The sequence below is a fragment of the Anas platyrhynchos genome, chromosome 1 (genome assembly GCF_047663525.1).
Source record: "Anas platyrhynchos isolate ZD024472 breed Pekin duck chromosome 1, IASCAAS_PekinDuck_T2T, whole genome shotgun sequence".
Classification (NCBI taxonomy): domain Eukaryota; kingdom Metazoa; phylum Chordata; class Aves; order Anseriformes; family Anatidae; genus Anas; species Anas platyrhynchos.
This window is the reverse complement of record NC_092587.1, coordinates 44,568,638-44,583,117: the sequence shown is the minus strand read 5'-3', so window position 1 is coordinate 44,583,117 and position 14,480 is coordinate 44,568,638. Positions and strand designations below refer to the sequence as shown.

General features: G+C 37.7%; 1 protein-coding gene across 1 annotated transcript in view; it reads right to left on the bottom strand.

Moving 5' to 3' along the window:
• Nucleotides 1-1,499: 1,499 nt before the first annotated feature.
• The window catches only part of NUP205 (nucleoporin 205), a 49,702-nt gene continuing 36,721 nt past the window's right edge, over nucleotides 1,500-14,480 (bottom strand). The window contains exons 30-43 of the mRNA XM_027452708.3: nucleotides 14,316-14,414; nucleotides 11,946-12,094; nucleotides 11,001-11,192; nucleotides 10,687-10,808; nucleotides 10,015-10,153; nucleotides 9,686-9,812; nucleotides 8,804-8,880; nucleotides 7,119-7,247; nucleotides 6,451-6,577; nucleotides 5,568-5,734; nucleotides 4,846-4,969; nucleotides 3,950-4,078; nucleotides 3,290-3,363; nucleotides 1,500-1,851 (exon numbers count right to left, since the gene is read on the bottom strand). Coding sequence (XP_027308509.2) covers nucleotides 1,699-1,851; nucleotides 3,290-3,363; nucleotides 3,950-4,078; nucleotides 4,846-4,969; nucleotides 5,568-5,734; nucleotides 6,451-6,577; nucleotides 7,119-7,247; nucleotides 8,804-8,880; nucleotides 9,686-9,812; nucleotides 10,015-10,153; nucleotides 10,687-10,808; nucleotides 11,001-11,192; nucleotides 11,946-12,094; nucleotides 14,316-14,414 — 1,808 coding nt within the window. The 3' untranslated portion in view covers nucleotides 1,500-1,698. The remainder of the gene's footprint in view (nucleotides 1,852-3,289; nucleotides 3,364-3,949; nucleotides 4,079-4,845; nucleotides 4,970-5,567; nucleotides 5,735-6,450; nucleotides 6,578-7,118; nucleotides 7,248-8,803; nucleotides 8,881-9,685; nucleotides 9,813-10,014; nucleotides 10,154-10,686; nucleotides 10,809-11,000; nucleotides 11,193-11,945; nucleotides 12,095-14,315; nucleotides 14,415-14,480) is intronic.

Below are 14,480 nucleotides of genomic sequence, written 5' to 3'. Positions count from 1 at the left end.
TTTCTGTCCCAAAAGCATCCATTTCTGCAGAGCCGCCCTGCAGCCCTGCAGCTTTCAGTGGCACAGAAGAGGGGCAAACCAGCACTGCCGGCTCCCTTTCTGTGCAAAAGGCTTAAACAATAGGGTGCTGCATGAATAAGATCGCTATGCTGTGTGTATCAGGGCTGATGATTGCATCAGCAACAGCTGATGTGGCTGAATAGGCAGTCAAAGCACCTTCAGTTTCGCTCTTCCCAAGAGCAGAGTGACTACTGGACTGACCGTGGAAGGGCAGAAACCAGCACAGCTTAGTGTGGTAAAAGCGTTACCCATCACAAAATGCACTGCTCCGGTACTCTGCGAGGTGTTCCAGCACTTCCCTTCCTGTTGGTGCAGCTGGGCTGCTGAAACATCTGCGTGGAACAGGCAGAGGTCCACACGCTCAGGAATGATTTACAAGAAGTAAATACTGACATCTATCCAGGCAGAAATCCCACACAAGTATCAGTCAGTTATCAGAATGGCATTTACTGAAATCTAGTGAATTCCTGAGCCAGGAGAATTCCAAAATTATGTCCTTGTATGCAGATTCTAATTAAATACATTGCTTCCTGGCTTTCACTAAGATGGTAGGAAAAAAAAAAAAAAAAAAGGAAAAGAAAAAGAAAAAAAAAATGTTGCCAATCAACAGAAAAAATGCAACTGTGTAAACCATTAATAACTAGCTATTCGTAAAGAGCAGCAAATAACCATCATATGATAGCAGGGCTGTAATTACCCCTGCTTAAAAGATGGCATAATTCATCTGCACAAATTAATTCTGTGAAGTACAACATCCTTAAGAATGTGAAATGCTACATAATGGAAACTCAGGAGAGACAATTTACAAGGCACAAATGGAGAAAGGGGCTCTAAGATCAGACAGCGCAATAAGAGAAATCCAACAGATCTCACATCAAAAATCAGAGGTTGAATTGCTCTTTCTACTATTCAAGCATGTTGGCTCCCTCCTCATGCCTTGTATTCTGTCTTTATGCTCCTGTTTCAGCAGAAACAGCACAGAAGTCTTTAGTCCTCGAAGCCATCAAGAACAAAATGTCCGTAAAGAACAAAATGTAAGGCAGTCGCCTTTCATATCTTTCCCTGTGTTTTTGTTTGTTTTTTACTTTTACCTCATATCTGGAATTGTCTAAAGAGAGGAAGCTTGTACTCATGTTAGCTTAAAAAAAGCAGGGCAATGGGGAGCAGAAACAAGCAGTTCACTGTGCAAAAATGATCACCTTTTTTAGAGAATCCATACCAAAGGGTGTGATCACAAAGTCTGCAAGTGCTGACACTTGAAATCTCTCTTTCATTAAGTGTGTGTGAAGCAAGAACAGCATAAACAGACAGATCTTTTCATTTTCTCTAACAGCATCCTCAAGTGTAGTATCATCACAACTGCAGAACAACTTCTTTTTGTTTCCTTTATGTCCTCCATTTGAAATCTTTCTTTGCTTGAATTTTTACATTAATCATAATTCACTTAAAAACAATTCTTTATTTTTCCGTTCAAGTTGGGAGCAGTAGGAAAGAATGCACAAAACTTATTCAAAGGGGTAATAAAAAAAGGTAACCTTTTTGACATTATTTAGAAAATGTATGATCTATAAAATATGATGATCCAGAAGGCCTGCCCAAGTGCACTGCTTCAAGGCGCAAACATCCTGTATCAGTCTTTTAAGTCCTTGATATCCTTAGGAGTCCACGGATGCGTCTAACAAGAGCTTGAATAAAGGTGTAGCGTGACCGAACCTTAGAATACAACCCCTCGATGTCCAGAAGCTTCTTCTGCAGAGATTCACCAAAGCTGTTTGTGGCTTCTATCTGAAGCTGAGAAACAGAGATTTGTTGCAGTAAACAATACAAAGTCTTCTCTAAAACATCCACATATCCATCTACTGTCAACCTTTTTACAACACTTTATTCTCTAAAACTCTTTCAAAAGTATACTTTTCTTTCAACTACCCTAATAAATACTACTTGTATTCTTCCTTATGTTCATCTCTCTAAATTATGCAATGGATAGCCTTTCTATGGAGACTTCTGGGTGACTTTTTGACTGGCATTTACGGATTATCCACATATTATCCACATATTATCCACATATTATTACCCTACAACCTCTCAAAGTGTTTTAGGAATTAAACAGTCTTACATAATTCAGGTTCTTCAGTTATACAACTTCTTCCAACTGCAATTTTCCCAGGCTTTTAAGGACTGTTTAATAGAGTCCATTTGCATAGATAACACTTTTTCATCAGCACGTATGTAAACAATATGAAAACTGAAAAAAAATATTACATTCTAAATATTTTAGCAAGATGTTACTGTATATTTCACTTTTGAACAAATGAAATAAAGACAGATGACTCATCACAAAAATATATAAAGCTGTTCTTATAATTCCAGATCTTACAAAGGTACTTGAGATTGTGAAGCACTCTGAGCATAGCTTTTTTGTGCACAAACACCAGGAGAAACGTCAATCAGATTTATTAATAAAAATGAACTTTTTTTTTCCTGCCACTTACGCATCCAGTTAAGACAAACTATTAAATTGCTGTGTAAGTAGAAATCACTTCTGTGTTAGCATTCATATTTCATAGTCTGCTCAATTTCTGTTACCCTTTTCAATCTCATTTCTCTACTACCTAGCTGGAGTCAAGCTGTTGCTCCCAACAGTTATAGATTCACAGAACATTGGGAATCCTACTTTCATGTTGCAAGTCTTTCAAGGGTACCTGATGTTTTCAGTGAGCTATTATTAAAAAATACATACCATTTGACTGGTTTATAAAAGGAAAAGAATGATTAATTTTCTTCCTAATAGCCTATATTGCTCATTTTTAATTTAATTTTGTATATTAAGACTTGAAAATGTGTGTTCAGCAGTGCAGCTGCTACCTGCTTCATAATACTTTCTCAATTTTTTTGCAACGCTTCATTAATTTTAAATTATTTACTGCTGGTGCTACTGTAGTGGGTTTACATGGCAAGATTTTGGTAGCAGGGGGCTGCAGGGGTAGCCTCTGTGAGAAGAATCCAGAAGCTGCCCCATGTTAGGTAAGGGCCAGTTCCCACTGGGTCCAGAAGGACCCACCACTGACCAGAGAGCCAAGCCAGTAAGTGATGTTTCTGCCTCTATGAGAGCAGATTTAAGAAAGGGAAAAACCCCTGCAGCACAACAGTCTACAGTCAGACTGTTCTCAATAGCTGTATGGCAATCACTCGCACCCTGTACTTCTCGGCAGACTCTGTCACATCTCACCTGATCTATATCATGCTGACTCACTCGATTCAGGCCGCTGCTGAAATCCAAGTTGGGATCTGAACCAAAGGAATCTAGTGATAGAAAACAAGAAGTTAAAATTATGTTGGCCACTCAACAACATATTTTTTCCACATCATTGTAAAATTATTTTAAAATGCAATAGTCAAAATTGGCCACCAAACTTGTATATTAGAAATTATAGTATTTTTTGGACTTACTGTATTTTTTTCTAAATCATTGAACAGTCATTAATAATTTTGAGCACACATGGCACTTTGCAAAAAGCTCCTCCCCAGATCACTTCTCTTTCTGACTTAGTTCCATTCCCTCTTTTTTTTTTTTTAATACCAAAATTCAACACACTTATTTTTTTCTGGTGAGAAAATAGTGCCTACGTTTCTAAAAGTATTTCCAAAAACACCAGTCTTAATTTTAATTTTTTATCTCATCTTAGATTATATTACAATATTTCCATATGCATTGTTTTGGACCACAATCTGATTGTATTATCTGAAATTTACTTTTCACTTGGAGATATGCGTAATAGACAAAACGCATAAGCCTGTGACTCAGCAATACTTGTATCGTCAATTCTCCAGAGGAAAAAGAAACTTAAGTCCAAAACCAAACAAAATCTCAACATTTCAGAAATTTTACCTTGCAGTCTTCCTCTCTTAAATGATGTCCTGGAAGACAGCAGTGGGTCTTGGGAGTCAGTGGGTATGCAATTCAGTAGATAGTGTTCCAGGTGACGCCAAAGAATGAAGAGACAGGTTTCTATAATATCTGTATACACACATCTAAGTGAAGGAGTTTAAATGCATTGTCTTTAGATTGTACATTCACTATGTAAGTGTATTTACACAATCACTTTGAAGCAGTTGAAGATGTTATCTCAACCATCTGTAACTTCCTCCAACAGCAGGTTCAAATCCCACTACTGTGGCCTGATAATGGATCACATGCTCTCTCCTTACCTGCTTCTGTGCAGTACTGGCTAGGTTAGTGACTGGTTAGGTTAACGACTGCTATGCTCAACCTGGAGAGGCTTTAAACCAGCACTCTGCACCAGAGCAGACTGTGAGTGCTCATGTGATTTGTAATGGTAGTTCAGTTGCAGAAATAGCAAATTTAGAGCTGAGGTTGTAAAGCTGGAGGTGGCAGTAATATCTTAAGCTACAACAGGTGCTTCTGCAAAAGCACACCTTTCCTAAGCTAGGTTTCAGAGGAAAATTCCAATCCTCTGCAGACAATTATTTTGTGTATGACTAGTTATTTCCATAGAATTGCTGGTGTTTATGAGAAAAGGCTTATGCACAGCTCACTATAATGTTGGGAATTCCACTTGCTCAGAAACACATCTCAATTATTTTTCAAAGTATTTCTGCCACTGCACCTGTACTCTTACTATTTTAAGTTTCAGAATTTCAAATTTCCCTTTTGCTTAATAATGGGTTCAAAGTGGTCAAAACTCTCAGTAAAAAGAACCTGTTCCTATTTCTCCGCATTTCTGGAGCAGCACCTTGAGGGTCATTTCAGTTTTAAAAGGATACAAGAACAGAGAGAAAGTAGTTTGGCTCGGTTGTTTATTAGCTTCACTAGACGTCGCCTTGCCAAAACATATTTTTGGGCAGTGGAGATTTTGTCAACCCCAGCTGGCATAACTGACTGACACAGCTGTAACAAGAAGAGGAAAAACAAGATAACATGTCAGAGCAAAACAATGAAAGGAATAAGCAAAGAAAATTATTTATCAAATGTCAGCTATTTCTGCAGAACTGTGGTCTCTATTTTTAACTTGCATAGCCTTGGCTACCAAAAAAATGAATAAACTAAACGTATCCCCAAGCAACTTTTGTATCATGAAAAATGATCAGTGGGTTATCAGTCATTTTATTAGTTCACTGTGAGATTGGGATAAAGTCCACCTTCTCTTTGTAACCTAGTCATCTCAGCAAGAACTGATGCAAAACTTAGAGCTACTCAACACTATACAAGTTACGTCTATTTGTTCAAGAAGGATACATAATGAGCACTCCCAAAGCTTTAGCAATGTTCTTCTAATATAATGAAAAAACATGCACTACTTTTACAGAGCTAAGCCCAATATTTTCCCCCAAATTTCATGCTGCCCATCCTGTGGACCCTCCTATCAACAGTAGGAAAGATCACACAAGAGAACTGGAACTATTTACTTGTCTAAAATGCTTCTGAGTCCCTGAGCTATATCTCAGTTATGAGCAAAAACAGACTACAGAGTCAGCAGAACTGTTACCTCTTTTATTTCATCTGGTGGGAGTTGCTCCACGTTTTGCAGTTTGTTAACACTCTGACGATGACTATCGTAGTAACTGAAGAAATCATTAGTGCTCTGTTTCAGCAGATAGACAATAATGCCCAAACCAGGCAAGCGCCAGTATGGAACCACTGGAGCTTGTGTATCTAGAAAAATATGACCAAGTTACAAAAAATCAAATTAAATGAAAAAAATCAAGAAATCAATAAGGTATCTTCTCTGTCAATAAAGTAGTGAAAGACATGAAAAACATGCACTGGCAAGTTTACGTTTTATTTCTGTGCCAGAATTTACATAGGCAAAAAGTTCTGTCTGCAATACTGCAAGACAGTCAGTATAGTAAGTACCCAAGTGTAACACATGAATTTTTAACTAGATCAGATGACGTAATTTTTTTTAGCCACTCAACTACATAGTAGCACACCACAACCTGTTGCCACATGCCATAATGAAGAGTTCCACTCAGCATCAAAACGCATCTTATATGTCATCAATAACGTCCTAGTTCCACCTAACTTAATCTAGCAGAGATGCTGAAAAAAAAAAAAAAATCCTTACCTTCCCATCTAGTACTATTTATTTACATACATGTTATTTTACTGATATATGTGTTTCTAAGGCTGCAATAGGAATCAGTTTAAAAAGCCTTTTCTGGTCACTTTTGTTTTAACTTGTGTTAGCTCCCTTATTTGGCTCAGTGCAAGGCCATACGTGCATTTATTCCAGCATAAGAAAATGAGCAGCTACTGTGTTGGCATAAAGAGACTTAAAGTGTAAGATAAACTACAGCATCTGGAAGCTGATTTCATGCTAGCCCAGATATTGCTATTCAATCTCAAAAAATAGTGAGCCAAAATCTCACCTTGACGAGGCCCATCTCGGTTGGTTGTCTCTGACAGGCTAGGGGTAAACAGACAAACAGTGTGTTGAAAACTGGGGGCACTTTGCAACATAAGTGACTCACAGTACTCCATCACGTTTGCACAAATCTGAAAAAAAAAAAGAAAAAAGACAGCATGCAAGTTACTAAAGGGATAGATGTCAATAAATAACATTTTGCTTTCTCTTTATTCACTTGAACTTGACGATTCTTTTTTCTGATCAGTTACAGCCTCACTTCTATTTCAAGCCCAGGATTTGCAACCTGATGTCTTTCCCAAACCTACTAGTTGCAATTTCTGGTCATTTTTAACTCTTCTTGTGCATTTTCCATTTAGTGTTCTCCATTACTTTATTGCCCTCTGTATCCAGCCCTTATTTTGAAAATTACAGATCAATTTTTAAAGTTTTGAATTTGACACGCTTTGTATCTAAAACAATGATGGTTGCTAATGCAAATTTAAATAACCAAACTTTCAATGTTTATTCTGAATAGAAACGAAACATGGGATCCTATACCAAACTAAAAGCAGTGTAGAACATTACCACTAGTCAAAATCATGTGAAAGTACCTCAACTACAAAAATCTGTACAACAGGTAAAATTTCACAGTTTGAGACTGAAGGCTCTCACAGCTTCTTGTGTCCTCACCTGCTGCATGGCCAACTCAATTTCATCCCTCTTGTTCACTCTGTCTCCTCCTGAGTTATCATCTTGCAGTTTAAACTGGCGCAGTTTGTCTGAACCACCAAACCGACTTAGAAGTCCTAAGCACTGGCGCTGCCATGAAAAAAAACTTTTTTTAATTAGAACCTTAGCAAAGGAAGTGCATGGTCCTTAACACTTTTAAAAACTGAAGAATGATACATATCCCTTAACATACAACAAAAAGACAACAGTTCATATAAACATTTTAGAACTTAAAAAACTACATTTATATCTTTAAAAACACAATGCTTTAATTCACCTTTACTTAATTTAAAAGTTAACAGCACCCTAAAACAGTTCCTCGAGAAATGAATTTGATTTAGAAGTTCACAATGACATCTTACATCTTTTTTGGACTGTTATATTGAATAGTATCAATGGCAGTTTAGGTTTACCTATACCCATTTAAAACACCTTCATCTATAAACCAAGCCAAAATCTGCAGATAATGAGTTGCATAGAAGTAGAGGGCAGAAAAACAATTGAATAGTTTCATAGAAGGGAGCAACAATCTATAAATCTCCTTTTAGTTTACATATGGCTGTTAAAAATCATCAAAGTGCCTCAGACTAGAAGTCGGTTTTATTTGGAATGCTAAAGAAGATACCGAAGATTAAAGATTTATTGGTAATTACTTTAAAAAAAAAAAAACTAAAATACTTGAATTCTTTAATTACTTGATGAAAATAACATGACATACCAAAGACAAAAGTTACAGCAACAGATGACTGGATTTGTACGGTTTTGCTTGGAACAGCTCAGTTTTCAAATTAACTAATTAAAACTCCTTACAAGAAACCTTTTTACTGTTTCCCATGGGAATTTCTTGCTGACATACCACAGCAGAAAAACAACTACCCCAGCATTTCAGTAATCACTTACAGCTTGCTACTTTGCTTTAAGCTGGTCGATGTAGTAGTTACTATCACAGTGCCCAGAGAGCACATCCTTCTATTGGCAACCAGAAATATCTGATAGGACAGCTCTGTCTACAGACACTTTTCAAATAAACTTTACAAACACCCTTGCTGACATGCTGACGTAGCAAAGTTTCAAAAACACTGCTGAACGATAAGCTGTAAAAAGATTTCCAGTTAAAGCTTTTCAATAGGACTCACTCTATTCTGGTTTTATTTCTGGTTTCTAAGTCAGGATTATTCTTAAAAGGGAAGCAAAGAAATAAAATATTAGCATGTTAGATGCTATTAACATCTAACTAGTTCGATGCTCAACACTGTTGAACTGGAGACATGCTTGTAGCAAAAGTTGTAACAATATTCTGCATTACTTTTACATACTATGTTGTTGAGTTCAAATAGCTCTTCTCCACATAGGGTGAATCCTAAACCAGGGAGGAAAATAAAGTCTCTGACCTAACTCTTATGTTGCCAAATGCTGTCTTTTCTATTTGTTTCAAAACAACAACAAACACAGAACAAAATAAAATGACAGAAAAACAACAACAAAACTAACCACAAAACTAATAATAAAAAGCACTGCACATTTTTCTTAATGCTGGAAAACATCCATTTCATAACTGCTATTAATCAGAGCACAAACCCAGGAAACAATTCTAATCTGCATTCACAATTCCAAAAGGACAAGTGTTAAGCGGGTAACTTTATTACCTGAAATCGACCTATATGTCCTTGTAGCTCCATCTGTGTCCCTTCATTAATATCAACATCCAGCTCATTTAGAACTCCTGATAAAAGATACAGCCATTAAATTAACTGTTGTTTTTTTTTAAAAAAAAAATTGTTTGCAGTGTATACATTTAAATGTATGCAGTGTATACATTTAAATATAAACATTGGTCATAAAAAAATCAGCAAAACAACTTAGAGTTTGTTCTTTCTTTGAGGAAAATATTCAGATATGAATGCAGCTAGTATGCATGCTATGCAGCTTACTGTTCTACTAACTAATTAAAAAAAGATGGGGGGGAGGCTAGCATGAAACTTGCAGCTGTTATGCAAAGCACAGTATACTGTAAGAAAATGAACATTTGGCTTCAACCTACAACTGCACTGTAATCAGACATTCCTCCTTAATGTCCTCACAGTGCTTTTTCTTGGAAGTTTTCTTTTTAAAATAAATACAAATGTAGAAAATAATATCAAATGTATGGGTACACAAAAGTTTTCTGTCTTCATTTTCTCAGTTGTAGAATTTTCCGAATGAAAGTTCTTTTTGAGGATACCACATGCACTTTGAACACTTCTATTTGCAATTGGTCCCATAGACAAAAAGTACATACTGCCAGTTAGCATAATGAAAAGAAAATGAGAAGTCAAATGCACATTAACACAGGCACTGTATCCACTGCAAATCCACCATATTTACTTCAAGAACAATAATTTAACATTTCCCTATTTTTTCAAGAGCTGAACATCTCCAGAGAATTCTGTGTTGTACATATTCCCTGATATGTCTTGTTATTACTTCATAGAAAACAAAATGAGATTCATGCAGATGTAAGTAACAGACTTCAAATCCACAGTTCCTACCAGGCAAAGCTGCCTTGCTGATTATTCCCGTCAGGAAGGCCAGCTCCTGGAGAGATCCAACACTAACATCTTGACACCTCAGGATTGCCTGGATAGTATCTGAATGGGCAATGAGAAACTGCAAAACCTGTACCACAAGAAGAAAAGAGAAGTATGATTGTCTCATAATTTAGCGTCAGGCAACAAGGAAGCAATGCTTTTACTCTTGTGAGAATTTTAGAGTGACCTCCCACACCAGTGAAAATGTTGTTTTAGAAAAGCTTACTTCCAAAGCAAGACAACACATAATTTGATTGAATAAGCAGTAACTAGCATCTTTTGGAACTTACCTGTCCTGCTGCTTGTAGGTGTTGTGCCATGCTGGAGGTGAGGATCACTTGACACAGCTGAAGGGCTGGGAGAAGAATCTGGCGATAACGTTCCACTGGAGCAGGAATGAAGAGTGGGGGATCTCTCATTCCATACATTCTTAAGAGATTTAGTGGGGGGAAAAAAGTAAAGAAAAAAAGATAAAACAGAAGTAAGGCCCACTAGTAAAGCAGAGCCTTGACTTAAAACTACCCTTAAGAATCAGCAAGTATTCATATTTCAATAATACATATGGTTTTTTAAACATATGAAATTACATTTACTCTACTGTTAGGGCACCTCAGGGGACGATGAACTTTGTACCTTTTGTTCACTAATTACAAATTCCCCAAAAGAGGTATAGCAGGCTGTTTTTCAAACATTACAGTCTAAATTAATAAAAAAATATATTAACAACACATGGACCATTCCTATATAAGGAATAAAACAAGTAGGACTTTACATAGTATAAGCAACTGGACACCCAGTTATTTGGAATTTTCCTTTCAATACAAGAGATTTAAAGTTTTAAAGTAAACACACAAGAATACACCCCCAAATATTTACTCTCTAGACTTACAGTTATAAAAAGATGTCACGTTGTCCTAGGACTGTACTACAGTTCCGAAAGCAGCCAGGGAACCAACACTTACCCTTGATGGTCTGTTTCAGGTCGCATGTCATATATTTGACACTGTGCCAGCCTCACAATCACACCAGACCTCAACAGTTCTAAAGCCCCTTGCTGACTTTTAGCTACCCTGGTGAGGAATGCCTAGATAACAAAGGAAATACATAACTACTTACAACTGGAAATGAACAATGAGACTTATTAAAATTATGTCTCTATTGTAGCACCATTTCAAATACTGTTATTTTAGTACAGTAACTCTGAGTATGATCAATGTAAAGTATAGACAAGCAACTTTTATTTAAAAACACAAAACTGTTCCATAAGTGCTCTTACCATTTTGGACTCATATGTGTACAGCGCTTTAAGTAGAGGGGGCTGAGGTGTGAGTAAGCTCTGAAGAGCCACATCATCGTCTGCTAGGCTATCCACAAGCACCTTCAGGTAGCCACTATTGGAGAGATACAATAGCCACTGCTGCTGCTTGTCTACTGAAACAATACGATCAAGCAAAGCCAATGCCAACATCTAGGACAGAAAGAGAAAAAAACAAACAGAATTGAACCAAGGAGAAAAAACAAACCCAAATTAAATCTATGAGATTAATGAGATTTCTAACAAATACCTAAAAATATTAAATTCTAGGGAATTGCTTCTAACAGCTTCTTAAAAGCAGACTGCATTTCTGCACTACAAGCATAACCCCTTATGTGGAAAATACTCTAAGATTTCTTGATATTTTAGTATAGAACAAGTGAATTGCCTTTCCTCTATTACTTATCCTCTAACAAAGTATTACAGATGCTGTTTGCTAACTATGCCACAATATTTTTAATGAAGTATTGCTACAAGCAGAATTACTAAGTAAAACTATTTTGCATTTTGACTAGATTCCTGACAGAAAATATTTATTTCTCAATATTTCTTTTTCAAGTTACTAAACTTTTCCAAAGTGAGAAAATAAACCAGTAAGTACATGATTTAAAGATAACAGATAATATTCACAGCAGATCATGCCTACAATCTTTTGCAGCAGTGTTTGCTACCCTTTTTTGTTAAACAAAGGGACATAAACCTGTTTGAGAAAATAATTAATATGCACGTATGTACCTACTTTTAGCAACTTGAAGAATCAGTGGTAGGACAGAAATGTGAAAGAGAGTAAGTATCTACAAAGAATGTTTTCTAGTTCTACCTCATGAAATTTTCCATCTCTGCAAAGTAGTAAAATGTTCTTTAAAGCAAACAAAACAGTGATTGCAGAGGAATAGATTTATTTACCCGGCCTATCTCATGACCATCACAAGCATCGCGACAGACCACTTCCATGAGAGCTGCCCCATAACTCTCAATAATCGCCATGTTTTCTCGTTGCAATTTACTAAACACATCTTCAGGAGCTGTCAGACGTTCCCACATTGTTTTTTTAGCTGTAAGAAACAAGTATAACAGAAAAGGAAAAATGGAAAGATGGACAGCTTAGCATTTGCTTAGCTATAGTACAGCTGAGGCTATATCCTTCAGGGCATTCTCTATCTTGCAACAGAAATATCATAAACAAGGGGCACAGGTGTTTGAAGTGCAGAAGTTTTCCTACAAATCCTTTTTTTTCTAAATATCACACAAATGCCAGACAGAACTCAAAAACATCTGTGCCTGAATAGCCACACTTGTAAATAACCTGCCTAAAACTATTCCAAGATTCAATACACATAGCCTGGAGCATCTATGAAGCCTAAGAACTTTCACTGGGACCAAAACACTTGGTTTGAAGGGAAGTAAATGATAAGTTAAGTAGAAAAGTCCTGATTTCAAAGTCACCAATAAAATACTGAAAGGTCATAACAATTCCATCATATTATCACTACCATAGATCAAAAAGCTGACCAAGTAATAAGCAGTAGGAGTCTTCATGCATAGTTACTAAACTCAAGTTTGTTGTTCCAACCTCATCCAAGCTCTAAGAGGAAATAACGAGTATAAATGTTGGTAAGTCAAGTATTCAAGCCATTAACAAATCCAGCTGGCTTGAAAAACACATTTGTTTTTTTTATTGACTCTTTTTGGCTTTGTTTTATGGTTTTGTTTGTTTTCCCCTGAGGTCTTTAACTAAACGAACAGAAAGAATATCAAATAATCTTTGGGGTTCTACATTGGTGAGCACCAGGTCCAGTAATGCTTCTGCTTTGGTTGGTTTGTCTAATACCTGGATGAGGAAGTGGTCCTCAATGGTCTCTAGCAGTCTCCTGGATTGCTTACTTCCTGCCATGTGGCTTTCCCAGCAAACAGCCAGGTGGTTGAAATCCCCCAGGAGGATGAGAGCCTGTGAGCGTGATACTTCCTGTAGTTGGAGCAAGAAGGCCTCACTAACAGGCTCCTCTTGATCAGGGGGTCTGTAGTAGACCCCAACCACAAGATGTCTGTTGTTGATCCGGTCCTTAATTTTTACCCACGGGCTCTCAACCTCCTCTTCGCTGTTTCTTAGAGGGAACTCTTCACAATCTATCCAGTTCTTAACACAGAGGGCAACACCCCCACCCTTCTTTCCCTTCCTGTCTCTCCTGTAGAGCCTATAGCCCTCTATGCCAATGTTCCAGCTGTGTGATTCATCCCACCACGTTTCCGTGATAGCAATTAGATCATAGTTTTCTAATTGCACTGTGGCTTCCAACTCCTCCTGCTTGCTTCCCATACTACATGCATTAGTATACAAGCTCCCTGAAAAGGGAGCTGAAATGCTTATTTCTCATGCTGCATGTTTATGTATAGGAACACACCAGATGTCTTTCATTCAATTCGGCCCTTCATGGGGCAGACTGAAGGGTCTCACCCGCATGCAGTTCCTCAAAACTGGCATGCAGTCTCATAACATAGGTGGGCCTGGTTCTGTCTCTTTCCCTCTTCAAATCTAGTTCAAAGCCCTATCCAATCAGCCCTGCTAACTTCAGGGCAAAACTTGTTTTGCCCCTCAAAGAAAGGTGTTCCCCACCAGGAGTCAGTAGACCCGGTGTCATGTAGACCTTCCCATGATCAAGAAACCTGAAACTGTGTCAACGGCACCAGCCTCAGAGCCACATATTGATCCACTGGGTCTGCCCATTCCTTTCAATGTTGATCCCCATTACTGGAAGAATGGAGGAAAACACTACCTGTGCACCTGATCCTTCAACTAATTGCCCCAAAACCCTAAAATCCCTTCTGATTGCTCTTTGCCACCTCTTCACTGCCAACTTAAACAATAAAGAGTAATAATCAGAGGGACGTACCAGGGGAGTGACTCTCCGAGCAACATCTCTTACCCGTGCCCCATGGAGATAGCAGACTTCCCTTTGCCAGGTCTGGATGACAAATTGGGCCCTTCGTTCCCTTCAGAAGGGAGTCCCCTATTACTATAACCCTTCTTTTTTTCTTGGTGGGGGTTGTTGTGATGCGGGGCATAGGTTGACTTGCCCTGCGCAACTCCCTCAATGCAGATGGAATTTTATCCACATCGTCATTTGCTTGTCCATCAAGCTCCAGAGCTTTGGAGTAAGATGGTTTATATCTACATAACCTATCTACTTCCAGGAGACAATTCAGCATACATGAACTATAGTTTAGGGTTTAGTAACAATTTTTTCTGCTCTTTCCCAAAGTACAATTGGACCATACCAGCCTCTAAAGTGTCTGGTTCATCTGGTCTCTGGGCAATCTGCAAATAATAAAGCAGCGATCCGTAAAGATGTGTCCTCACTCTCTGGAAGCCACCACCTGTTCACAAGAAGTAGTCATAATTAGAACCAAGCAGTTACAAATTCCATAACACTATCTTCTACT